The following is a 26,955-nucleotide window of genomic DNA, read 5'->3' as shown; positions in this document are numbered from 1 at the left end:
ACCCAGTTCAACACAACACAAACACCTGACGTATACCTTTAGGAAACGGTTGCGGTGAAATGCCCGTGTGTGGAAACTTATCCTGCAACACAGTGATAAATTGCTCATCAAACCGCTCATTTCATCACGAATACTACACCGCCATAATTGTTAAAAATTTTTATAATATGCAAGAAACTACTCAGTTCGCATATTCTGCACTTCTTTGCTGATATAGAATGTGTCGTTTTCACTCGTACGTAGCAATAATTGGGCTAATATGTCCCTTCCGTACCGGAGCCAGCTGCGTATAGTCTGCTACTGAAGTCTTTCTTGAAGAGCTTCGTTGTAGATTGTGTACACGCCAGGTCTTCCTCAGTTTAGCTACATTGTATATCTACAACTACAGGATTTCGCGAGAGTTCGTTCTTATTAAGCGGCGTAACTCATCACTGACTGAAAGGTCGTATTAGTACCCGAAAGAGCAGTTTCATTCCACACGAAATAGTTTGAAGTTCCGACTTGCCGCACTAAATTGGGGTTGCAAATGTTTACAAAATTATTTCCGTGACCTAATGCCGCTAATTTGCCGCTCGGGAGTGTAAAAAGAATTTATAGAGGAATCATGTATTTATTTATTTTATTTTAGCTTTTGAGTGGACGAGTTGAGCTGCTATACCTAGCTTGTGCGGTATGCAAGTTAGCCTGAACTAAGCACTTCATTAGAACAATTTCTTTTAACATTTATTATACCTAAACAGAACAAAATGACGATACTTGAGCGGTGAGCTGACGTAAGTAAAGTGGGAATTTGATGAGTTCGTAATTTACTAACAAGAAGTATTTAACCATTATCATCCAAGCACAGCCATACCGCTACAAAGGAAAGCTTTGTACCTTTGATTTTAGCCTTATGGCTTCATTCACTTGGGTTGATACTTATAATTACTTCATTATTGCAAACCTTCGGCTATGGGGGAATAACCTAAACCAGTGGATGAACATCGTTTACTGCATGTACTTCTGCAGTGACCAGCTCAAAGGACAAGAGATTAGTAAGCCGTGTGAGGTGGAAGGCCATTACAGCCTTTTGTGGCAAAAACAAAAATGAATCTTGGAATGCAGTAGCATGACCTAACTGAGGCACAGCAGTGGTCGTGCGACTAGTGCAGAAGGAACCATGAGTCAGAACAGGTTAGTTGGTTATGTTACAGTAAAGTTACAAAACCTGCAATTTCTGCACGCGAAGAAATTTGAAGATTCACCGTTAGTCCTGTACACTGGAGCTTCAACAATGGTTTGAGAGAATAAAACAATCGGCTCCGGACTGAACTCATTCCAGGATTCTAGTTAAGCTAGATTTGTGCCATGTGCCATTAGAATACCCAAGCTGATGCCACACAGTGGATTTGAACGCGAGTAACTTGGAAGACTGTGATACTAAGTACACGTCATGGTGTAAATATCCTAGGTTCTGGGTGGGTGTGTAAGGATTATTAGGTGAGTATTTGAACCAGTATACAGTGAATATACCTTTATTGGTAGGCCTTATATGTTGGCAAAATGTAATTCTGACCATAAAAAAAATATTAATCCATTCTTGGTAACAATGGAGAACAGGCCATTCCAGAGCATGCAAAATGTTGCGATTTCAGCAGCGCGAACACGGTTAGGAAAAGACAGAAGGCAGACAGGACAGAGCGCTGCTGAAATTGTATGGATTCCCACCAACTAGCCCGCCAGATTGTGTTATGCAAAATGTTGTTTTGGAGAACTGAAATAGTGGCATTGATAGCAAGATGGCAGACCCCATATAGCTGTCAGTGAAGGCATGTGGCAAAACAGTGAAGAGAAGGTCATAATGGGGGTAATAAAAATCTCGGACCCAACGGAATGCCTTGGGGGACATCCAAGATTGCAGGAAAAGTCAGGATGCATAAGAATTGGCAAGGGAAATCTCCGGATGGCTGGCTGTTTAAGCTTGGATCCAGTTTATAGCTATTGGGTGCAAGTTAAAGCCCGAGAAAACCAGCCTTACATAAATAAGGGAATCTCATGCTTTTTCAAAGCAAATAAAAAAACATCATAGCCCCTCCGCGGTGGCTGAGTGGTTACGGCGCTCGGCTGCCGTCCCGAAAGACGCGGGTTCGATACCGACCGCGGTGATCGCATTTCGATGAAGGCGAAATGTTCGAGGCCCATGTACTGTGCGATGTCAGTGCACGTTAAAGACCCCCAGGCCCCTTTTTGTAGGCGGTGACGGTTAACCTTGAGTGTATTAGCTACCCTAAGTTGCCCCATATTTGTTTATAGTCGTGTATAGCTCGCGAGGGCAGGACTTGCTTGCATGTTCCTGTCCCGTCCCCTCATTGGGCTCAGTAGTGGGTGGCTGGCACCGCCGCTGAATAGAGAACTGTTTATGGCTACCTCCTTTTTTCAACCGATCGCACTCTGAAACCAGGGCGCACCGAAGTGACTGCAAATTTCTTCAAGAAAAAATGGCTGAGGCTTAGCTAAGGTTAAGCCTAGTCAGATGCGAAGCATATTGATGGCTAGGCTTGGTAAAGTTCCTCGCTTTGTTCTTCAGTTGTTGTAGAACGTTGTCGCCGAGCCGCATATTGAGCACGCCGCTTAGCCAGACGTTCATCCCGCTCTTCATCGGTCTCTGTGGCACGCTGAAGCTTTCGCTTCTCGTTCAAATCAGCCCTGCTTCTAGGCGGCATCCCAACACCTGGCCGCCTCGTAAGTGCCCGGAGAGCGAGGCAAGCTCAGCTTTATACCGCTGCTGTACCGTCACGTGGTCAGCTGCAGCGCCTCTGGTGTGGAGCCTCCACCGCCGCGGCCGACCGCGCGAGCCGGCAGCCCATCTCTCCTCTGCTGTGCCGTCATGTTGTCACGTGGTCAGCCGCCGCGCCTCTGATGTGGAGCCTCCACCACCGCGGCCGACCGCGCGAGCCGGCAGCCCATCTCTCCTCTGCTGTGACGTCATGTTGTCACGTGGTGTCACGTGGTCACGCTAAAGGTCAATTGTAGCTCCACCGCCGCGCTCGACGGGCTGTAGTGTAGCTCTAGTAATATGCTTCGCATAAAATGAAAACAATTATCCAAGGTTCCACGTTGTCCACAGCGAACACGTGGACATAACTGCCCGACTGGCGTCACCCTTCCTTTGAAACAAGAACTTGAACCGAAAGCATCGGACAAATCTAAAAAATCAAGACAATAGCAAATGGTGACCTCCTGTTGGAAGTTCTTTACAGTCATCAATATCAGAAGTTTTCAGAAGTGACAGGTTTCGGAGAAATACCACTGACTATCATTCAGCACCTTTCATTGAATACTGTTCGCGGAGTGATTTCCGACGAGTACCTCAAGTACCCAAGAGAAGAACTCCTAGATGGACTTAAAGAACAAAACGTAACAAACGTGTGCAGGATAAAAATCTGAAGAGATGATAAGGAAACTCAAGCAAAGCACATCGTACTTACCTTCGCGTGTAACATACTTCCAGGTTTTGTAGAGGTAGGATACATAAAACTCAAGATCAGACCATACATTCCAAACACACGCCGATGCTACAAATGCCAGAGGTCTGGCCACGGCTAACGGAGCTGCCAGGGCCAACAAACCTTCGTATTAATAAATAAAAATAGACTCGATCTTACGGGTCAACTGAAGCCATGGGGGTACGTTAAATCTCCTGTCCAATGCTCGTAATTTGGAAGATACTGTCGGTGTTTAGAAACGCTTGATGAATTTTGCGTCCATCGCGATCCTGTAGCGTGGAGACTAACGGTTGTCTTTTTGCCGACATTAGACGTAAAATGGGTTGCTGAGCAAGCCCCCTGTTCCACTACAGCATGTGTAACGTTGCTCTCGACATGTCCAATCATAAAAATATCTTGATGTGCGTCTTTTCGTGACCTTACGTGGAAAACGCATATTTCAAACATTACATCGTCCCTCAGCAAAACGCTGAGATTTTTAAAGCGTCATCTCCGCTCTGCCTCTCAGCATTTGAAGCTGCTCGCATACAAATGACTTGTTATATCAGAATTAGAATACGCATCTTCCATCTGGTCTCCGAAACAACCATATCTCTGTAACTCAATTAAAGCTGTTCAAAACCGAGCAACTAGATTATTTCATTCCTCGTACCTGTGCCACTGTGCTTGACGCGTGGGTGAACCGCCATAATGCGGCCAGGCGGACGAGCTTCACAGACTTGCGAGGCTGGCTTGCAACCACTTGCAGCATTTACCGTCACAAAATGGCGTTGTGCCTTTGAAACCTCCTTTTGTAGTCTGCTAGCCTACCCCTCCAAAGAAAGCGGTGTAGAAAGTAGTTCGCTTGCTACACTACGCGTAAAAGAAATGCGTTCGTGTAGGTGGACAGAGCTGCACGTTTTCTACACTGGCAAAAAAAAAATGGAGCCATGCTACACTGGCTACACTAGTGCGCACTAGTGTAGCCAGTGTAGCATGACTCCATTTTTTTTGCCAGTGTAGAAAACGTGCAGCTCCGCCCACATAGAGCAACCGCACTAGTGTAGCCTGTGTAGGTAAAAAAAATGACCCTATTATGACGCAGGCGACTTCCGAAGCGCCGTCCGCTGCGGCTTCGGTGCGAAACAGCGACGACCAGGGAGCTAGACAGCAGTGCAGTTCGTCGCCCTGCGTGCCTGCGTCCAGCGCCGTTGTCGAAATCTCGCTACTTGGGCAGGCATGCTTTGTCGTCGCTGGAGTACAGCGGGCAGTCTTTCTGATAACATAGTTATCTTGTCTTTTCTGGAGCACACTTCAAGCAGCCAAGCAGCGCTCAGACACTGGTGTGCGGTGGCGGAGTGTTACACCGGCTGTTCGCGGGGTTTGAGTCTAGCGGCGCATACATACCTGCCGCTCCATGTGTACCTGCTTGCAGTGGGCGGCAGTTCGCGAACGGCGACCGGTTCGACGCGCCGGCCAAGTTTTCGTACATGTGTCAGCCCAACAGCAGACTCCGTACTAGCAGGCGACGGTGCAGCTCGGGAAGATCGGCCATTTTTTAATTACCTGGCATGACGTCATTTTGACGCCACATTCGAGTCCATATGGTGCTGTGACCTCGGTCAACTATGGCTCGACAGCCCTCGCTACGCCGCCGGGTTGTGCTGACGACAGAAGCCTCTGACTGGCCGGCCACTTAAGCTGACGTTTGCTGTAGAGTTGAGGGGGACATGGTCTGGGAAACCAGAATTTCGTTTTTTTCGCTGTACGTTCAACTCGGACGGTGAAACAAACCAAGGTATACATAGAATGAAGGGTCAGAATTCCAAATACACACGTCGTTCAAAATTTTCGGAAAATATTTCAGGGCCCCACTCCGTTAGTATGTCTTAGCTGCATTCTGATGTACTACGCCGCTGAAAATGCTATGCCAAAAAAAAGCGCTGCTCTAACGCAAAAAGCCTACTTTTAAATATTGTGTAGAGTCTTAGATGAAACACACTGCATATGTAGGGCATAAGGCTGAGCGCAGTCACTTTGCTTTTTTCGTATTTCGCGGGCTTTCTTTAAATGTGGGAAAAAAGGATCACCAGGAGGTACGATGCTAAAAAATATTGCTTCCGAACCCCTTCTTCAACTGATCGAAACATTCTTGGCCCCAAAATAAACATTAGAATTTTTTATAACTCCTCTTACTGAAGTAATTGAAGGGAATATAAAAAAAATACTCTCGATGCCTTTGTTCTTCAGTGGGCGTGGTCAGGCTGCTGATTATGATGAAAAAATGCTCTTAAGAGGCAAACAGTACGTCAGAAGTACTTGTATTTGGGCGTGTTGGTTCATAACTTTTCAGGAGGACACAGGGGCGCAATAAAAGACACGGACATAGAAGTAGACAGGGACGAGCGCTTCAAAAGCGCTCGTCCCTGTCTACTTCTATGTCCGTGTCTTTTATTGCGCCCCTGTGTCCTCCTGAAACAGTATGTCGTTGGTTTCACCCAGCTGTGGTTTACTGCTTTTTTTTTATTCCTTGGTTCAAGTGACGTGAAGCACCCTGCATATTCAAAAGTTCGCGCACGCACAACTCTACAAGCCATTTTAGAAACTAGCAAACAGGAACTTATCAGACCAGTTGAGAAAGCAAAGTAATCTCCGCACTGCATAGAAAAATTGCTGTGTAAAGACAATGGAGTCGAGAATTAGAAGCAGACGCCATTGAGTTCGTCGCTGGGCTTCATGTCGCTGAGATATCGCGTTTGATTGAAAATTGTTTTTTTAGGAAAGGAAATGAAATTGTGTCGGTTGTATACCGCCCACCCGGCGGTAATATGCTATGCTTCTTCAATTTCTTTGAACAGTTTTTGGAATACGTCTCTGAAAATAGATTACGACTCATATGTTCTGGAGATTTTAACATAGATGTTTTAGAGCAGAGTAATACAACTATTGACTTTACATATATATTGTCCTCAACTGGTTTCAGAAACATAGTTTCTACACCCACTCGTGTCACGTTATCGAGTTCATCAGCATTGGATCTAATTATTACAAAAATTGAAACGACTGTTCACCATGCTGGTACAATCACGTCCGATGTCAGTGACCATTGTCCTGTATTCATGTTTTATTCAAGAGACCCAGACAAGAAAAAGAGTATATCCCGCGATCCATTTTGCTTTCAGTGCGTAACAACAGATGCCTTAGAATCATTCAGAAATGAACTAAGTGCAGTAAACTGGTCTTCTGTATTTGAACAGACAAGTGCGGATGAAGCGTATAGCGTGTTTATCAAAACTTTTACATGTGTCTACACAAAGCACTTTCCCTTCAAAACATCTAAGCCATCGAAGAAAATCAGAAAGCCGTGGATAACGCAGTGGCATGCTAAAATGAAAAGGCATAAAAACCATCTATACCATTCATTCCTGCGTTCGCGTACACCAGCGTCACTTGAAGAATTTAAAAAGGCCCGGAATAAACTTAATGCCGAACTAAAACGGGCTAAGCTTGCATATTATCACCAGTTATTTGCTAATGCTTCAGGCAAACAGCCAGACGTAGCCTGGAAAACATTAAACGAAGTCTTGGGCCGCAACCGCTCAGACTTTCACCCTGATAAGATCACTGTGGACGGCCACGAATTCACCGGCAAGTCCCTTGCTGAATATTTCAACAGGCATTTCGTCAACATTGCTGCAACAATACAGACGGTGCCGCCAGACCAAGAACCAGGACAAGATGTAGAGTTTAGCCCCACAAATAGATTTTTTTATGGAACCAACAGACGAAACAGAAGTGCACAGAACTTTCAATAACCTAAAGAATAGTGCTGCATTGGACTGCGATAACTTAGATTAAGCCGATAAAACATGCGTTAGATTTTCTTCTTCCCGTGCTGGTGCACATATACAACCTGATCTTTGAAACTGGCGTATTTCCAAGTGAAATGAAGCGTTCAAGAGTTTCCGTCATTTACAAGGGTGGTAATAAAAACACGGTAGCAAATTATAGACAAATAAGCATTATTCCAATCTTCTCCAAAGGACTGGAAAAAATCATGTTTTCTCGTCTAATAAAATTTTTTTCGTTAAAAAATGTCTTCAGTGAAGACTTGCATGGCTTCAGAGCCGGGAGATCAACCGAAACTGCTCTCGTAACACTGAAAGAGTATGTACTACATAACATCGATCAGAACTACTTTACTTTAGGTCTTTTTGTAGATTTCACGAAGGCTTTCGATTGTTTGAGTCATAAAATCCTCATAGATAAACTGTCCCGGTATGGAGTTCGTGGTATTTCTTTAGAATTGATTAAATCGTACTTAAGCTGCAGAACACAGATGGTATGCCTGGGAAATCACCGATCCAGTTTTCTACCCATTAATAAAGGCGTCCCACAAGGAAGCCTCTTAGGGCCTCTCCTGTTTAATGTTTTTATTAACGACATTGTCCTCATTGACAGATCAGTGAAGTTTATCATATATGCCGATGACTGTTCAATACTTATGCCGGGGCCAGATGTAGGTATGTTGGTAAAGCAATGCGAAGACTTTCTTTTAAAATTATCCTTATGGACACAATCCAATGGACTGAAACTGAGTCCATCCAAAACCAAAATTATTGTTTTCCGAGCGAAAAATAAAAGATTTAAGGTTAATCACCCAATAAATTATGAAGCCCAAAATATTGAAATTGTAGAATCCCACAAAATACTTGGAGTCACGTTTAGTAGTAACTTGAACTGGGACTTGCATGTTGAGAACATATGCAAGAAAGTATCCGCAGCAGCCGGGGCGATCTCACGCTGTCGAACATTCCTGCCTACGCAGATAAAGGTCCAGCTCTATCACGCATTATTTGCATCCCACATCCACTATTGCAATTTTGTCTGGGGCACCACTACAGGTACCAATAAGCATAAAATTCTTACACTACAAAAAAGGATCATGCGATCCATCGGAAATCACCCATACCTCTCGCACACTGGTCACTTGTTCGCAACCTATAAAATAATCCCTGTGACTTCTTTGTACGCACGTTTGCGCACGTTTTGCGCACGTTTGCGCACGTTTTATTTTTCAAACGGCCCATTTCATGACTTTGTAATTGCAACCGCCTCACTACAGCGCCACGAACATATTCTTTCTACCAGAAGCATTGATAACTGGTACATTCCGCGCTTTCGAACTAATTATAAACATCAGTCACTAAAACATAATCTCCCTTCGGTTCTAAACACGTACATATTTCCTACTAAGCCTACGATAAACCAGTTGAGGCAGCAATTTCTTAACACATTATGACAAAGTTTTAAACACTACCTTGAATGTTTTTCACTTCAAAAATAGTGGTTTTGTTATGTCTAATGTAGTTGTTGCTTTTGAAATTAAAGATGCGTAAGCTGGTTTTTCTTTTTTATTATTATTTCTTCTTATACATGCAGTATGTTTTCCTTTATGTGCCACATTATAAAAATGTCTGACTTCGTATTGTAATTAGTATAATAATGAACTTTGAAAATGTTGTCTCTCCTGCATCTAGAATGTACACTGAACATCTAATGTAATACGCTCATTGATGACTGACTGCACTATTGCAATACTAACTGCTTGTCTACCTACTTGATTTGTATTGCGTGTCCTCATGTATGAACATGTCAGCTTCGATTTTATATTTGTTTTCTCCCTTGGTGTTTGTATTGCCACGCTGGCCTGCCTTGTTGTGGTCTCTTGGGCCCTGTCAAGCTGCCTCGAGCAGCGTTTCGCCCAAGAGTTCCTACCATGCATATGGTGAAATAAACGAATTGAATTGAAATGGCGCATTATCTGTCTCACGTACCTCGGTGGACACCCGAACCGCGCCGTAAGGCAAGGGGTGTGAGGGAAAGGAAACAACGAAGTCCCCAATCTTCTTATCTTACTGAAAACATACGAGAGAAGCCAACAGCCACAGAAACCAAGGAACACAGGGGATTTTTAATGTATTTATTTGTTTTGTGCTGTTCTGTGATTTGGAATATTATTGAATATGTTACCGCTTAAAGTTAATTGATTAGAAAAGCAGAATAAAAAACAACCACATGCCGCCGGCGGGATCTGAACCCACGACCTCTGAATTACGCGTCCGGTGCTCTACCGCTGAGCTACGGCGACGGCTGTCAAATCTTCTGCTTTCGGGTGTATTTATGTTTACAAATAACCTAACCTTTAGAGTGTTCATGAGCGCCACCTACGTTCTTAAGCGGCGGACGTAGCACGTCCTTTCTGGCTTGTGTAACCTTGTTAGCTGCTTGGTTTGTTGGTTGTCGGACAATAAAAAGGCTTTTCAATTAGGAGTAGTAAAAAAATGAGGCTAAAATGATGCACCTGCAACCAGTGTCAAATTTTTCTACTGCAGGCCCGAGTCAGCCTTGGCCAAGCTCCGCCTGCAGCAGAGCCGCTATCGGCGCCGCCTCACCTCGCGGCTTGTGTGCGCCTTCTGCGTGGTGCTGTTCGTCGCCATCGCCGTCTGCCTGGCCTGCGTCGCCGTGCTTCTGCACGTCGGTGAGCAGAGAGCGCCCGTTCTGTCCTTACGTCGACTGAAGGGCCGGTTGGTATAAATGTAAACCTGCTAAGGCCGCGCTTCCAGTTTACCGAGCCTCCGCGTCGTCAACTCAACGCACCAGGTGCAGCGCTCCATGCCGATTGGTCTGAGTGACCTCATGACAGCGCGCAACTCTGACTGGTCTGAACGCAGTGCGATGTCAGGCGGCAAGCATTGGGCTTTTCTCTAATCCGAGTGCAGCGGTATAAACGCAAGACCCGTACCCGGATGTACTAAGGACTGACACTCCGCGTCTGTCTCTGAAATTCTCGCGGCAATTTTCCGGTCAGTTCTGTTTCTAAATTCAGCAGAGTGGAAGTCTCTCACTAGTCGCACCATAGAGACACAGGGAGAAGCGTTTGTACCCTCCCTGCGCCCTTTCTGAGTGGCAGCTCCCGACAGAATCCACGTGTCAGGGAGATTCCGAAAGCTCGGCTGGAAAATGAAGCAGTGGGCCACTCGGAAGTGTGAATGGGCCGTTCTGCCATCGTTTCTTTTTTTTTTTGCAATTGAGTATACCCTACAGAGACGCGAAGAGAGCGTTGGAGAGGCGTCTCACGACTTGCCCAATGTGGCCAACAACGCCGCATTTCGCAAGCGCGGATTCCAAGTTTGCATTATTCATAAAATAACACCACCTCCTCTCAGCGTCAGAGTGTTGGCTTTTACATTAAACGAAGATTGGGCACTTTTCAAACCAGTTGGTAGTTAAGCAACTGTGTTACAACTAACTAGCCCAGCAAAAATTTCTGCTTGTGTTCCCAACCATAGCCACTAAAAATCGACCGAAAGCAATGTGGTGTCTCCATCGCCATTGGGAGAAATTTAGCGCTGTGCGAAGAGTACCTCCACAAAGCCAAGTAGATTACGAATAAATTAGCTTTGCTATCGAATCAAGATACGGGTAGTGCAGCTAGGAATATCCGTACGAATTTTCGATTCGACCTTGTGGTGCGAGCAAATAAAGTGAAGCGCTAGCGGTGGCGCTATAACTCATGGAATTGTAGCTATAGCTGCCAAAAGATGCAGCACCCTTCCGCACTAGGGGGCCGTAGCAGATACTCTTGTTTTATTCATTCGAGGTGTCAGTGTACTGTATATAGTCGCATATACGCCACCCTCGTGTATAGCCCGCACCCCTCACTTCCCCCCCCCCCCTCAAAAAAAAAATTGAGAAAAGTAAAATGTGCCAAAAACGCGCCTAGTCCCATAAAGCGCTACAAGATAGCGCCAGTTAGTTTTTCCCACACCGCGTTCATTATCATCATCGTTGCGTAACACGACGTTTCCCCGGCATTCTGTTTCTGGTTTTCGCGGTACCTTTCCCAGCCCCATTTGGTGTTTGTTACCCGGTGCTTCGTTCGGAACTGTATGGTCTCCTTGCGGAATCTGTTGTGTTGCGTGCGCTGTCGTGTGGCAGACTGCGTACTTTTGAACGCCAGCGAAAAGCACTGGGCAAGCGCAGACGGTCCAACACTGCAGGCTTCAAACGTCAAGTGGCAAAATATACTAAGGAACACGGTAAACGGGAAGGCCGGGAGCAAGGTTGACGTTGACGGGAAGTTTGTATGATTTATGATTTATGCGGGTTTAACGTCCCAAAGTAACTCAGGCTACGAGGAACGCCGTAGTGAAGGGCTCCGGAAATTTCGACCACCTTGGGTTCTTTGACGTGCTCTGACATCGCACAGTACACAGACCTCTAGAATTTCCCCTTCATTGAAATTCGGCCGCCGCGACCGGTGTTCGCTGCTGTTGTATGCAAATGCATCAACTCGCCGAGAATACTCGAACTTGGAAGGCTTTCCGTGGGAAACAGTGCAAGTTCCGAATGCTTGAAGATGACCTCGTCGAGTGCGTTCGCACTACTAGGAGCAACGGCTTCGCAGTGTCTACGGAAATGATCAGCATGAAAGCAATCGCTCAGCACATGAACAGTCGACCTGCGGACTTCAAAGCCAGTCGAGGGTAGCTTCAACGTTTTATGAAACGGCACCATCCGCCGTTGAATGAGGTTGTGCCGGAAGCTGCGCGCAGAATATGAGGACCAGAAAATGGAGTTTCGGCACTTTGTCAACGCACTACGGAGGGAGCCTGAGTACGACCTCTCGCAGATAGGCAATGCTGATCAGAAACCTGTACGGTTCGGTGCCCCTGAAGCCAAAGGGGCAAAAAGTGTCTACGTGCGCACTACTAGCGCCGAACGGCAAAGGTGCACAGTAATGCTTTGCACCACCGCTGATGGAAGGAAGCTTCCGCCCTAAGTTGTCTTTAAGAGAAAGACTCTTGCAAGAATGAAGTTCCCCCAGAGTATCGTAGTCCGGGCGCAAGGAAAAGGTTGAATGTCCGACGAATTGCTGGGACACGGGCTGAAAACAGTGTAGCAGAACCGAGGCCTACTACGCCGCAAAGCCCTTCCTGTGCTCAACAGCTTTATACGGCACCGTAATTCCGTAATTGGCCGTAATTCCTGGTGGTCTGAGAAGCGTCCTGCAGCCGCTCGATGTTTGCGTTAACCGGCCATTCAAGAGCGAATTTCGGCGGTGCTACATGACGTGGATGGCCACGGGGCTAGCACGAAACAACTCCGACAGGGCGGCTGAAGCCCTCCAGCAAGTGTGCGCTTGCATTCTGCAGGCGAGGCGTTCGTTGTCAGCGCACACTAACTCAGAGTTTTACAGTCACGGGCAGTGAAACGCCATGGACGCCACAGGAGACGACCAGCATTCGGAGCACGCCAATGAGGTGAGCTCGCCGACAGCCTTGAGAGTGCCGATGAGTTCGTCCGACGGTGATTAGCGCGAAAGCGGCGATGAATGGTGAGATAAAGTTAGTATATGTCGCCAGCTTTTTAATTGCCTGACATATTAGTCGCTGGGTCACAACAGTGCGTTAATTTGTAGCTATAGGCCTGATTCGTGTATAATCCGCACCTGAGAAAATTTGATGAAAAATAGTGCGGCATGTACACGAGTATATATGGTATCATTTTAATACACTGCTAGCCTCACATTTGAGACCACTGGAGAAAAAAAGGGGCATCATATTCATTAAAACTAAAGAAATGCAAGTAGGTGCGTACTTTAAGCCAATTAGAGTCGACTAAGGCAGTATTTATTTGAACCTATCAACACCCTGACCGCCATGCGTTCGCAAAGGATAATTAAGTTTTGTTACTGGGGGCGACACCGAAAGAAATATCACCCCACATCTCACAAGAAGAGAGGGGGTGGGGGAGAGGCAAACTATGAGCCATGGCCTTAGAAATTCCGGGTCGCTGAGCCCTGCTGCGTCGCCCAGTCTTGGAGACCATGTATATGCGAACATTTTTCACGCTGTCGCACAAACGGACGGCGCCGTGGCGCTCGCTATTTCTGCGCGCGTCTGCATGGGCGCTGTATCCGGAACACTCGCCGAACAAAACTGAGTCACGGGATGAAATGCAAAGCATCATCAGGGATAGGCGAAGCAAAACGGTGGGTTTAAAACTTAGTACGCAGAAAATGGACTGGAAGAGGTAAATGAATAGTCTACTTGGGGCAGGTAGTGACCGCAGATCCGGATCACGAGAGTACAAGAATGAGGTGGAGCGAGTTTGGCATGTTCTCTCAGATCATGAACAGCAGTTTCCAATACTCCTCCAGAGAAAAGTATATAAGAGCTGTATCTTACCGGTGTTTACCTATGGGCAGAAAAGGGCTCAGCTATGAAAAAATATATATACGAGGGTAATCCCAAAAGTAAGGTCTCCAAAGGGCTGCGGCCGCAGGGAAACTGTTTGCGTGGCTGCGCGCCATACTGCTGTGTTCATTGTTCTCCGTCTTCCAAACAAGCAATGAATCAGCGCGAAAGAGATTGTCAGTCTTGGCGCGGCAGCTATTTGAAATGAAGCTCCCGTTGGTCGCTACCGCCAGGTGCGAAGTTCGCGCAGTTATTCGATCTTTGAACGCAAAAGGCGTTACAACAGAACGTAATTCGAGGCATAATAAATGAATAATAAAATAAGCCTCTCCCGCACCACTACTGTATCGCGGGTTCAAGCCAATCAAAATAAATGAATTGGCCCGTAGGCAATTGTAATTTCACCACCCGAAGGTGGAAAGAAATCAATAAGGGAGTACTACTATAGCGACCCACAGCCGGGAGAGCGGGCCCGGGGAGGCTCCCCTGACCTCCCCTGGGAAGTAGCGGAAAGGGAAATGGGACATGAGAGATCGAAATTCAATTCCAGCTGACGAAAGTTTATAGAGAGTCGTGCATGCATGTTAACAACGTCCGCAAGTGGTGCAGGGAGTTCGCAGCTGGTACTGAAATTCACGAGGAAGAAAGAAGCGGGAGAACGTCAATTTCTCAAGAGACGGTCGCGGAGATCGAAGAAATAATGTGGCAAGATCGGCAGATCACACTCGACGAACTCTGCACTTTGGTTCCTGGCGTTTCTAGAAGCACTATTCATAGGATTTTGACAGCAAAGTTGAAATATCGGTAGGCGTGCGCAAGATGGGCTCCGCGAATGCCCACAGACGACCATCAACGGCAACGCGTTGGCTCCTCCAGCGAATTTCTTCGGCCTTATGGAGGTGAAAAGGAGACCTTTTTGGATTCCTTTCTTGGGATGGCGTTGCGCACACGAACAAACGTACACAGGAAGAGGCAGAAGACAGAAAGAGCGCAAACTATCAACTCTCCCTATTCTGTTTTGCACGTGTGTATGCTGCATATATATTCTGTTGCGAAAGCAATAAATCTAGTTGATAGTTTGCGCTCTTTCTGTCTTCTGCCTCTTCCTGTGTACGTTTGTTCGTGTGCGCAACGCCATCCCAAGAAAGCTATGCACCAACTCGCCCAGCAAGAAGTTCTTCTACATTTTTTGGATTCCATTGTTACGGATGACGAAACCAGGGCATTGCATTCCACACCTGAGACCAAGCAAGAATCACGTGAGTAGCGGCACTCGTCTTCGCCCAAGCCGCGAAAATTCAAGCGAACACAATCTGCCGGTCAAAGGCTTCCTCAATGGCATGGCGGCGAGCTGGTATGAGATGGGGCATACAAAAACTGCCCCAGCATCTGCAAAAATCCATAGACCGCAACTGCGATTATGTGGAAAAGTAGAAGAATTGTCTGCCTTTTAAGTGATTTGTAAATTGCTTAAAAGAAACATTTCTTTCGATTTATAAAAACTGGAGACCTTAATTTTGGGATGACCCTCGTACCTGTAACGTTAAGACGGGAAGAGGGCTCAGTGGGTCGGAAAAAATGCGGGTTAATGATACCCTAGTCGAAATCTAGAGGAAGAAATGGGCGTAGACAGGGTATGTAATGCGAAGGCAAGGTAACCGATGGTCGTTAAGTTGTTCCGGACTGGATACCAAAAGAAGGCAAGCGTAGCGGAGAATGGCAGAGAGTTAGGTGGGTAGGTAAGATTAAGAAGTTTGTGGGCGTAAGGTGGCCGCAGCTGGCGCATTGAAGGGATGTGGGAGATGACTTTGTCCTGCAGTGGGCGTAGCCAGGCTGCTACTGCTGCTTGCGATGATGATGCTGTCGAAACCTGGAACGCCCCCAGCCTCCTGTAGTAGTCATAGGCCCATAGCGCAGCTATCTCGCCAGATCTTTTGACAGTGTTCTGAATGCCACAATAGCCGTTGTCCTGAAACCCAATGAACTTCTACGTTCAGCAACGATGGGTTTAAAAAGCAAGGTCTACATGTGACCATTTTGTTTGCCTTGAAAATGCAGTCAGAGAAGTGTTTATAGAGAATAACACTGTGTTGCGGTCTTTGATGTGGAGAAAGCCTACGACACCACCTGGATGTTCGGGGTTCACCACGACCTAGTAGATGTAGGTAGGCATACGCGACACTGCCTGAACGGTTTGGTGTCCAAGCAAACCGAGGAGCATAGGGAATGTCATTCTTTTGTTTTTCATTTGTAGTTTTTCATCAATGGGAGATCACTAAAAGCGAAAGAAAAAACTACCACATGCCGCAGGTTGGATCCGAACCCACGACCTCCGAATTTCGCGTCCGGTTCTCTAGCAACTGAGCTACGGTGACGGCTGTCCAATCTGCTGCTTTCGGAGGCATTCATGTGTAGTGTAAGCGCACCTTGAGAGTGTTCACCGGCGCCACCCCTGCACAGATATTACAGACATACTTGAATCAACGTCGCCCAGAGCTTTGTGCCTTTAGGAGACAAACCTAGGGCCAAAACACAGATATCTTGAAACAATTGCAAATTTTACGATGAGATAACAAGCGAATAGGCTCAGGCACTCAGGTAGCGTCGCAATCATAATACGAAGAGGTGTCTCTGCACGAGAAATATCATTGAAAACAAACTTTGAGGCTGTTGCAGTCAGCGTAGTTACACACAAAGCAATAACAATATGCTCTGTATATACAGGGTGTCCCAGCTAAAAGTAACCAAGGTTTTAAAAAAGACGAAGTGCCCTAGCCCAGTGAGACCAACTGAGGGTTCTTGCCAGTCGCGTGTCCTAGTCTGCAGTATTTTTTTAGTATGCAAACGTAATAAATTAGCGGAGGCTAATTCGGTAACCTTTTAATTATTGCCTTCAGGAAGAAAGTGTCAATGCAGGAATTGTAGATCCCATAGAAAAATAACCGGCTGCCGTGTTTGCAACCAAGTACCACTGATACATTCTTGGTGGGTACAGCCGAAATAACAAGACGCAGACACAAAAAGGAACACGTAGAACATAGACGAAGCTGACTGTCAACTAAAATTTTATTGGAAAACCCGCGCTTTTTGTTTCCTTGTCAAAAAGATCTTGCTTTTATCTCCCGTGGGGTTCGTTCAAGAAGGAAATTTCTTTTCTTGATAGAGAGATTGATGGTGTACTAACGCACCGCTGTCCTGTTTCCCGTATCGCCAATGCCTCCAGGATCTCACGTGTCACTTGGTCTGCAAACCTTTTCATGACTTGAACTTCATGCAACTTGGGCTCACACTTGCGCACTTTTTTTCCTTTTTTGTTTTCTTTACAATCTCTGCAATGCAGGGCTAGATTGCTGCTTGGGGCACCTGATAGCGATGATGCATGTTCCCTTATCCTATCATTAAGGCACCTTCCCGTCTGCCCTATATATTGTTTGCCACAAGCCAGAGGGATATTATAAACCACACCTTTGACACACTCGCTGAATCTTGTTCGGTGTGCGATCTGGCATTGCTGCTTTTTTTGCCTGTTGACTCGGGCACACATGCTCATTGCCTTGTTCGGTGCAGAGCATACAACCCGGACCCCGTGCCTCTTGCCAATCTTCATGAGGTTGTGGGTCAATCCATGAACATACGGAACCACTGCTAATTTCTCCCTTTCATTGCCTTCTTCAGGTCCACCTTTCCTTGCTTGCACTCCTTTCACTTTCCGCAGCAAGCTTTCAGCTACGCTGCTGAGCATCGGAACGGGGTAATCCGCATGTTTTAGCCTATCAATCTGCCGCCGAAAACTTGTCTCCATCTGATGCTCACACGATTTCTTCAGAGCTGACAAGAGAGCAGCACTCGATATTGCCCTTTTCACGGTCTTTGAATGGCTTGATGAAAAAGGGAGAAACTGTTTCTTCGCCCTAGGCTCGTACCTCCAACATAAGTGTCCGGGTTGGAATTCAAGGCGTAAGTCCAGGAATTGCAGCGAATCCTTGGCTGGAAGCTCGTGGGTGAATTTCAACTCTGGGCAGGTTTTGCGAAAGGTCTCCAGTACGCTATTCTTGAGTCGCTCAAAGTCCGTTGAATCCTCTGTTCTGCACAGAACTTTGAGCGACTCAAGGATAGCGTACTGGAGACCTTTCGCAAAACCTGCCCAGAGTTGAAATTCACCCACGAGCTTCCAGCCAAGGATTCGCTGCAATTCCTGGACTTACGCCTTGAATTCCAACCCGGACACTTATGTTGGAGGTACGAGCCTAGGGCGAAGAAACAGTGTCTCCCTTTTTCATCAAGCCATTCAAAGACCGTGAAAAGGGCAATATCGAGTGCTGCTCTCTTGTCAGCTTTGAAGAAATCGTGTGAGCATCAGATGGAGACAAGTTTTCGGCGGCAGATTGATAGGCTAAAACATGCGGATTACCCCGTTCCGATGCTCAGCAGCGTAGCTGAAAGCTTGCTGCGGAAAGTGAAAGGAGTGCAAGCAAGGAAAGGTGGACCTGAAGAAGGCAATGAAAGGGAGAAATTAGCAGTGGTTCCGTATGTTCATGGATTGACCCACAACCTCATGAAGATTGGCAAGAGGCACGGGGTCCGGGTTGTATGCTCTGCACCGAACAAGGCAATGAGCATGTGTGCCCGAGTCAACAGGCAAAAAAACCAGCAATGCCAGATCGCACACCGAACAAGATTCAGCGAGTGTGTCAAAGGTGTGGTTTATAATATCCCTCTGGCTTGTGGCAAACAATATATAGGGCAGACGGGAAGGTGCCTTAATGATAGGATAAGGGAACATGCATCATCGCTATCAGGTGCCCCAAGCAGCAATCTAGCCCTGCATTGCAGAGATTGTAAAGAAAACAAAAAAGGAAAAAAAGTGCGCAAGTGTGAGCCCAAGTTGCATGAAGTTCAAGTCATGAAAAGGTTTGCAGACCAAGTGACACGTGAGATCCTGGAGGCATTGGCGATACGGGAAACAGGACAGCGGTGCGTTAGTACACCATCAATCTCTCTATCAAGAAAAGAAATTTCCTTCTTGAACGAACCCCACGGGAGATAAAAGCAAGATCTTTTTGACAAGGAAACAAAAAGCGCGGGTTTTCCAATAAAATTTTAGTTGACAGTCAGCTTCGTCTACGTTCTACGTGTTCCTTTCTGTGTCTGCGTCTTGTTATTTCGGCTGTACCCACCAAGAATTATGAACCAACTAGCTCAGTTTTCTACTTTTTTACCACTGATACTTCTTTTATTTGCCTTAAAAGAAAGCCCGCGAAATACAAAAAGAACCACGTGGTAAGGAAGCAGTTTCAGCGTTCCCAGACGACCGGTCAAGCAACGACATTCGCTTATCGAAACGCTATCCCGAACGGGGTTCGGCGTATTGCGATGGTTGCGTGACATACGCCAGCAACTCTCGCATGGGCGCTAGGGCGACCGCTTCTTCAGCGCGTGACGGTGCAAGTTCGGCCTTTGCAGTTCGGCAGGTGCAAGTTCGGCACATGCCTATCACTCGAGGCGAGGTTTCGCGCGAAAAGCGTTCCATGCGAGCCGCGCTTCACTTCCTTGAAAAGCAGCGCCCGCTTACTTTCCACCTCAAAACGCCGAACCCTGTTCGGGACAGCGTTGCACACATAAGTGGATGTCGTTGCTTGACCGATCGTTTGGGAGCGCTGAAACTGCTTCCCTGTCACGTGGTCCTTTTTGTATTTCGCGGGCTTTCTTTTAAGGCAAATAAAAGAAGCTGTATCAGTGGTACTTGGTTTCAAACAAGGCAACCGGTTATTTTTCTATGGGATCTACAATTTTTGCTTTGACACTTTCTTCCTAAAGGCACTAATTAAAAAGCTAGCTAATTAGTGTCTGATAATTAATTACGGCTGCGTAATAAAGAATACTGCAGACTAGGACACGCGACTGGCAACAACACTCAGTTGGTCTCACAGGGGTAGGGCACTTCGTCTTTTTGAAAACCTTGGTTACATTTAGCTGGGACACCCTGCATATCACCACACCTCACAGCTACTATCTGTGATTGGGAAAGACTTTTCCAAGAATTGCATGAACCATATGTGGTAGTTGGGAATTTTAATGCATGCTCCCCCTTTTGGGGTAGTGAGCACACATGGACCAGAGACCAAATAATTGAAGATCTTACACTTGCAAACATATGACTCATGAATACAGGAAAAAACACATATTCCTGTCCCAGCTCAGGAAAAATGAGCTGCGTCGATCTAACCTTGGCATCACCATCAGCTTTTAATGACTTTACTTGAGATGTTTTAAATGATCTTCGAGGAAGGGACCACTTTCCCACAGTTTTAAAATTATCATTCCCAATCCAAGTCATCCCAACACGACCTCAGCGCTGGGAACTCCAAGACTGGTCTCTGTTTGCCACAAATGCCACGTTACATAAAGAATTCGATGATGGACTCGGCATAGACGAAATGAACGAAAAATTTACACCTGCATGATTTACGCTGCAATGATAGCGATTCCACAAACAAAAGGACAAATAATAAAAAACACAAGGTTTGGTGTACACAGGAGTGCAGACTAGCAAAAAAACAAAGAATGGGGAATGTTTCGAAGGTACCCGACAGCGGTCAACTTGTTAACTGTTTAAAGGCAAACTAACCGAAATTTTGCAAACCGTAAGAATGTGTTTTTTTAATAGTACACCCCCGGTTTATGTTACCCAAAAAACATTACGTTCCAGTTTCCAACAGTTACGGTGCCAACGGCACGCAGAAATCAGCTTTCAATATCGAAACTGGAAAAACGGGCGCCATTACCGCCGCCGGAAGTGACGCATGTTTGAGACGAGAGTCCGGATAGGTTCGAAGCGTCTGCTCGATGCGGTTCGTACAAAGCCTGGTACCGGTGGCGTGTGAAGCACTTTACTCAATAAATACTGAGTATATATTGTCACGTTGTAGTGACGGCAGTCCAGCGGTCAGGAAGACACCAACCAGTCTTGGAAACGAAGCTCTTTATTTGGGCTGACTTGCGCCCGCAAAAGAACTGAATCACTCGGTGGCGGCGTAAGCAACAAACGTGCTCGTCTGTCGTCGAACTACGAATGTCCGCCGCTCGCGGCATCGCTCAATTTAAAGCCGGCGAGGAAACTTCCAGATAACAGGTCAAGATCATCTACGGTAATCTGGAAAAACCTAGATGCAGCCTTTCATGGCTGCGAACAATCGAGATTAGTCTGGTCGCTTCTCGCGCCACGAACAAAAGTGATAACGACCCTTTCCAGCTGCCTTGAGCGTGAACGAACACACAATGCAATGATACGTGGCAATATGAAAAAAATCATATATTAAATTCCATAAAACGCATCTTAAATCGGGTGAAACGGCGCAGAAAAAGTTTTAAACGTGTTTCATGAAGATTATCGCGCCGGGATGTTTGCCTGGCAGTATTCGATTACAGCTTGTGCAAAGTTCGGACATCATGAAGGAAGGAGGCATACTTAGATGGAGGCCAAGTAGAAAAAGGGCTTGTATTATCAAGTCGGCATTTTTTAGCGGGCACGCGAGCTAACAGCACATGTGCGCTCTGCTATGCGTGCAGTGTAGTCATTGTCTTTATAAAAAATACTAACACAAACAAGCGCTGACTATCACCTGGTCTTTTTAATGATTAAAAGACAGACATCGAAAGACTTATCACGACAACAAAAGTTATCTGGAAGGCACGTGGGAGGTCAGATAACTCAATTCCCTCTCGGATAATGCAGCGTAATGGCTGCTAATACACATCGTGCCGTTGTGGTGAATATAGAAGGTCTCCATTACATCGCTGTGTCCGAACAGGATGCGCGCGTTCTTGTAATCAGGAACGCATTTGCACATCGAAAAGTAGACTTTTGCTGTCTTTTCTGCGTGATCTTTCACATGCTGCAGTGGGCGCCTAAATGGGGATCATTTTTCTTTTGCTCTCATTCTCCATTAGACTTTTTTGGCTGTTTGGCCAATGAGCATGAAACCGCATGAGATAGGGACACCATACTCATATACCGCCTCCACCTGTCAGGTACAGTATAGTCTTGAGGGTACAGTCTTCGTGGCAACAGATACACTCGGTGCACGACAGCAATATTTCGCATTAATTGGGTAGAGCTGTATCCGCAATAAACGCGTGCATGTTGATTCCCTTTCAGACGAAGCAGATCTCTCCTTAGACCTCTGCCTGGTGTAAACATCGTGACGTCAAAAGGGCGTGTTTCGATGAGCAAAGCCGTGTACTTTAGCTTCTGAATAGGCTAAGCTAGCTTGTGACCAGCGCTCCCCCGTCGTCTTTATTCTCCCGATTAGAGACGCCCCCTCCCCTCGGAACGTGGCATGCTTTGCCGATCGCACCAGGAACACGTATACATGCACTGATGATGTAGACCGCAAGAGGTCTATTGACAAAGCCCTGCCCACAAAAGGGGTTTGAACGAAAACATCTTCGACGGAGGTCCGTCTGGTTGGGTTTTTGAGATAGTTCAGAGAAAAAACTGACGCCAACCAATATTTTACTTTTGCCCAACGTTTCGGGACCAACTCGGTCCCTTCTTCAGGGGTGACTAAAGTGTGCCAGCAGCAGAGGGTGTTGCCTTCGCTCTCCCTTTGTTTGCACGTGGCAGAGTCCACTAACGTACACAGAGGGGAGCGTTCCTGGAGTTCTATTCATCGCCGCCTTTGTGAGCCGGATATGCCATGACTCCACATGTCGCCTCTTGAACAGGTTTGGCTCCACGGCCAAGACGCTCACCTCCTCGAAGGCTATTTGGTGGTCGGCGCGCTCGCAGTGTTCGGCGAGGGGGCTGGCTTCCGATTTCATTAGCCGGACGTCATTCTTGTGTTGCCTTATTCTTTTGGGGAGGTTTTTTGTCTCGCCGACGTACGAAGCCGGGCACTTGGAGCACGGGATTTTGTAAATGACACCAGGTTGTTTTTCTTTGGGGACGCGGTCTTTCGGTTGTGGCAAGAAGCGGCTTATTGTTAAAACAGGTTTGTGAGCAACGTAGATTCCATATTTTCCCAGAATGCGTGCAAGTGCCTCGCTGGTTCCCCTCACGTATGGAAGCACCACGCGCACGCGTTTCGTTGTTTCATTGTTGGCTGTTGTTCCCCCTGTCCTCTGAGCCTGACGGCGCCCAACACGTTGAATGAAGCCACGTGTGTAGCTATTCTTCTGTAGGTCGGCGAGAACGGTGGCCTCTTCTGCTCTTTTCTCTGCTTCCGAGGAGCAGATTGCCTTTCACCTTCTCAGAAGAGAGGAGACGACGGATTCCTTGTGGCTAGTAGGGTGGTTGGAATTAAAATTTAGGTAGCGGCCGGTGTGGGTTGGCTTCCTATAGACCTTTGCATCGGGCGAGGGAGTTGTCGAAAAACCTCCTCTCTGGACTGTCGGAAACCTGTTCCGCCGCCGCTTCCACCGTGCTAGCGAGGGGTGCTCACGACAGTCCAGTGAACAATATGGCAGCGCCCATGGGGAGCCCTTATTGCAAAGGTCTATAGACACCGAACTTTAGATCTGCCCCTTCTCTTCTTATGAAGACGTCCAGGAATGGCAATGTGTTGTTCACTTCTCGTTCCATTGTAAACTGAATTGAAGGTTCGACTGAGTTGAGCTGTGCCAGGAAATTTTCGACCTGCGATGTCTTCAGAATGCAGAAGCAGTCGTCAATGTAACGAATGAAAACGTTTGGTTTCCTTGAAAGGTCTTGAGTGCCTTCTCTTCGGTGGCCTCCATCGTCAGGTTGGCAGCAGTCACCGGGCTAGCGCGAGGGAGAAGCGTCAGACGTCCACCATTGTTATCTTTTTCAGAAAAGAGAGCGGAATTCACGTTAAAACCTGAACTACACACAGACAGTTGACACCAGCTGTCGAGATCGGGTGTAAAGGGCAGTATCCGAAAGGGTACAGTGGTGCTTTCCGCATTCCTTTGTGCAGCCACGTACAACGTTGGCCACGCACTGCGTCGACATGATGCCAGCAGTTAATTTTTCTCGAATACCACCGAGCTTCGCAGCGAAAACATCCAAAACGCGCCAGAAAAAAGGGCCTACAAGGGGCGCTCACTCACTTGAGAACGCCTGAAACCGGCGATGCCGGTGTCTCAATAGTGCGTGTTTCCGGTCTTGAATGTTAGTTGTCCAACACACCGCTAGGGGACTGCGTCGACTGCTACAGATGTTTTTGAACGCTTCTAACTAAAATACTAGATTCTTTGCAGCCCTAATATTAAAAATAAATATTGCTCATAACATTCAACAATATATCGAGCGCAAAATTAGCGTAAGTAAACTTTCGCTCAAGTAGGCCTTTAAAAGTGCGACGGCCAATGCGTGACGTATTGGCAGAATTTATCATTCTGGCCATGCTCTTTATCCCCGCCCGTGTAAAGGTCTCTCAAAGGCGGAGGAGCGGCTTCTGCTTCGTCTCTATACTAATACTTTGCTGTGCCCGGCAGCTCTCAAACACTTCGACCCTTCTTTCTCGGGCAGCTGTCCGCACTGTGCGGAGAAGTCTTCGGACATCTACCACATGGTGTGGGCCCCAACCCAACCCAACCCGGCCCGACCCGACCCAACCCGGTCGGCGGCCGATGCCACTGGGGTCCCGAACTAGGGACCTCCACCTAGTATTTGTAAGGGCTGGCTCCCTCTGGGTCAGCTCATGCATAACCTCCTGTAGTATACCTGTACATAAATGTTTTCCACCACCACCTTGGCAGAATTGCCGAAAAAATTACCTGGAGGAAATATGGCTCCGCTATAGACAGCTTACTACCGTCCAAGAAATTGTGGGATGAGGTTCATAAATTCAGTGGTGACTATTCTCCTTACACTTTTCCACTTCTACAACTCCTGGTTCACAAACAACATTAGAAGAAGAAGCAAACATATTACATGACCACTTCGCTGCTTTTTCCAGTTCTTACAACTGCACAGACATTTCAAAAATACAAAACCATAGCAGAAAAACAAAAATCTCCCACAGAAGCAGGCATGAATGAGGATTATAACAGGAAAATTACAATACAGGGACTAAATAGAGTACCGTCCGTAGGCAAACAGACAGCAGCAGGCCCAGATAATATACACTACACCATGCTTGCATCTCTCTCTGAGGCTGCCGTTGAGGCACTCCTAAAATTCAACAAAATCTGGCTTTCAGGGAAGATACCTGAGGCGTAGAAGAAAGCCATCATACTACCTTTCTGGAAACCTGGAAAATCTTCATCAAATTCTAGTAGTTATAGGCCAATTGCACTTAGCAGATGTCTAGCAAAATCATTTGAAAGTGTGGTGAACATTCGACTAACCTCTGTTCTTGAATCTCGTCAGCTTCTCGCCATACATCAGTTTGGGTTCAAAAAAGCATGCTCCGCCGTATATCATCTTGTGCGTTTTGATAACACAGTGCGGGAGGCGTTCATGTTTGCGTTTGTTCATACGCAAACATCACTATCTTTCGCTCTCCTTTGAAATGGAGAAGGCGTACGAAACCACTTGGAGGTTCTGCATACACCGCGACCTAGCAGATCTAGGCATCTGGGGTAGGATGCTGAACTGTATGAGCGACTTTCTAGCCGTTCATTCCAGGTACGTCTAGGTGCTAGCCTGTCAGTGAATTTCATCCAGGAGAATGGTCTACCTCAGGGTTGTGTTCTAAGTGCTACACTTTTCATAGCAAAAATTAACTCCATAGCAAAAATAATCCCCAAGTCGATTATGTATTCCGTGTATGTAGATGACCTACAAACTGCATGTACGTCCTCCAGTCTATCTTCATGTGAGACAGATATAGATGACTGTAAATAAATTAGCTAATTGGACAGATAGAAACGGATTCCAATTTCCACCACAAAAATCACTGAGTGTGCTGTTCTCGCTCAAACGAGGCTTACAGAGTGACCCTACTCTATACCTTAATGAAGTTGTGTTACCAGTAAAACAGAAAAACAAGTTCTTGGGCATAACATTTGACAAAGAGCTCACATTCCCAAGTCACACCAACAAACTAAAGAATAAAGCATCTCGAGCCCTAAAAGTACTCAAGGTACTTTCACGAAAGCGCTGGGGTTCCGATAGAACTTGCCTTTTGCAGATATATCCCGCTCTAGTGCACTCCTGTTTACATTATGGATGCGTGGTTTATGGTTCTGCGAGGCCGTCGTACTTGAAACGACTAGACCCAGTACCCAACTTAGGTCTTCGTCTTTGAACCGGAGCACACAGAACATCTCCAATAAGTAGCCTTAATGTATATATCAATGAACCATCCCTGGCAGACAGAAGAACAATGCTCACAGGCGTATATGTACTGAAAACAAGATCTCTACCGCAACATATTTGTTATCCGATTGTTACTAAGTACACCTCCAGAACACTGTTCATCAATAAACCGCAGTCAGTCAGACCTCTTCTCCATTTCGAAGAGAGTTGCCAAAACATGGAAATAGTGGACAGCCTTCCTGATGTCGCCTCAAGGCACGACCCACTGCCCCCATAGAACAGTCTTCCCACTGTTGTGATTTGACGTTACCACGTTTCCGAAAAAACCAAACACCATTAGAGCACACTTTACCGTAATACCGGGCATTACAAGAAAAATGAGAACTACACAAAATTTTACACTGGCGGCTTAAAAACAGCAGAATATTTCAGAAGTGCGGTTGTACCAGGAAACTGTCAAAAGCTGTGCATCCATTTTTAACACCGAATGTTCTGCAGTAGTTGAATTTAATATCTGTTCGTTATTTCAAGGAAGGTTTCCAAACCCTTCCTCTAATGTAGTTCGGCGTGGAAGAAGACCAAGAGGCTTGCTTGCAGATGATGACAGAATAGCATATATTTACAGCATACATATACAGAGAGTAAAACTGGAAGAAGCATGAATGAATTTATCAAAAGACCAAACTTGGCGCTACTTCACTCATCGACCTAGCAGGTTAGAGCCGAAGTAGCACTGCATTACATGCTAAGCATGGATCCCCAGCTCAGTCTGGGCTCCATTCGTTCACTTAGATTTTAAGCATGAAATGCTTTTAGCTCCCGTTGTCCGCAGTGTGGTGACGTCACGCCGAGACCGAGAGCCAACATCCGGGCACTGAAACGAGAACATCCGGGCACCGTACGAGATTTAACGAGATTCAACGAGACTCTCTAAGCCCTCCTACGGGACCGGCATACAAGCGCCGGTTGCTCTCCAAACGAGTCATAAAAAATAACTGCTGCC

At 46.5% G+C, this 26,955-nt stretch overlaps 1 protein-coding gene and 1 pseudogene across 1 annotated transcript in view; one reads left to right on the top strand and one right to left on the bottom strand.

The window, feature by feature from the left end:
* The window catches only part of LOC149349325 (uncharacterized), a 95,139-nt gene extending 73,501 nt beyond the window's left edge, over nt 1–21,638 (top strand). Inside the window, exons 3-4 of the mRNA XM_089575435.1 lie at nt 9,860–10,005; nt 21,628–21,638. Of these exons, the coding sequence (XP_089431561.1) occupies nt 9,860–10,005; nt 21,628–21,638 (157 nt within the window). The remainder of the gene's footprint in view (nt 1–9,859; nt 10,006–21,627) is intronic.
* A 24-nt stretch (nt 21,639–21,662) lies between these two features.
* Nucleotides 21,663–25,076, bottom strand: LOC149349324 (uncharacterized; annotated as a pseudogene).
* Between the last annotated feature and the right edge of the window lie 1,879 nt (nt 25,077–26,955).

The sequence above is a fragment of the Amblyomma mixtum genome, chromosome 3 (genome assembly GCF_055824585.1).
Source record: "Amblyomma mixtum isolate Tamu chromosome 3, ASM5582458v1, whole genome shotgun sequence".
NCBI classification, from domain to species: domain Eukaryota; kingdom Metazoa; phylum Arthropoda; class Arachnida; order Ixodida; family Ixodidae; genus Amblyomma; species Amblyomma mixtum.
The sequence above is the reverse complement of the archived record's forward strand: the minus strand, read 5'-3'. Positions and strand labels throughout refer to the sequence as shown.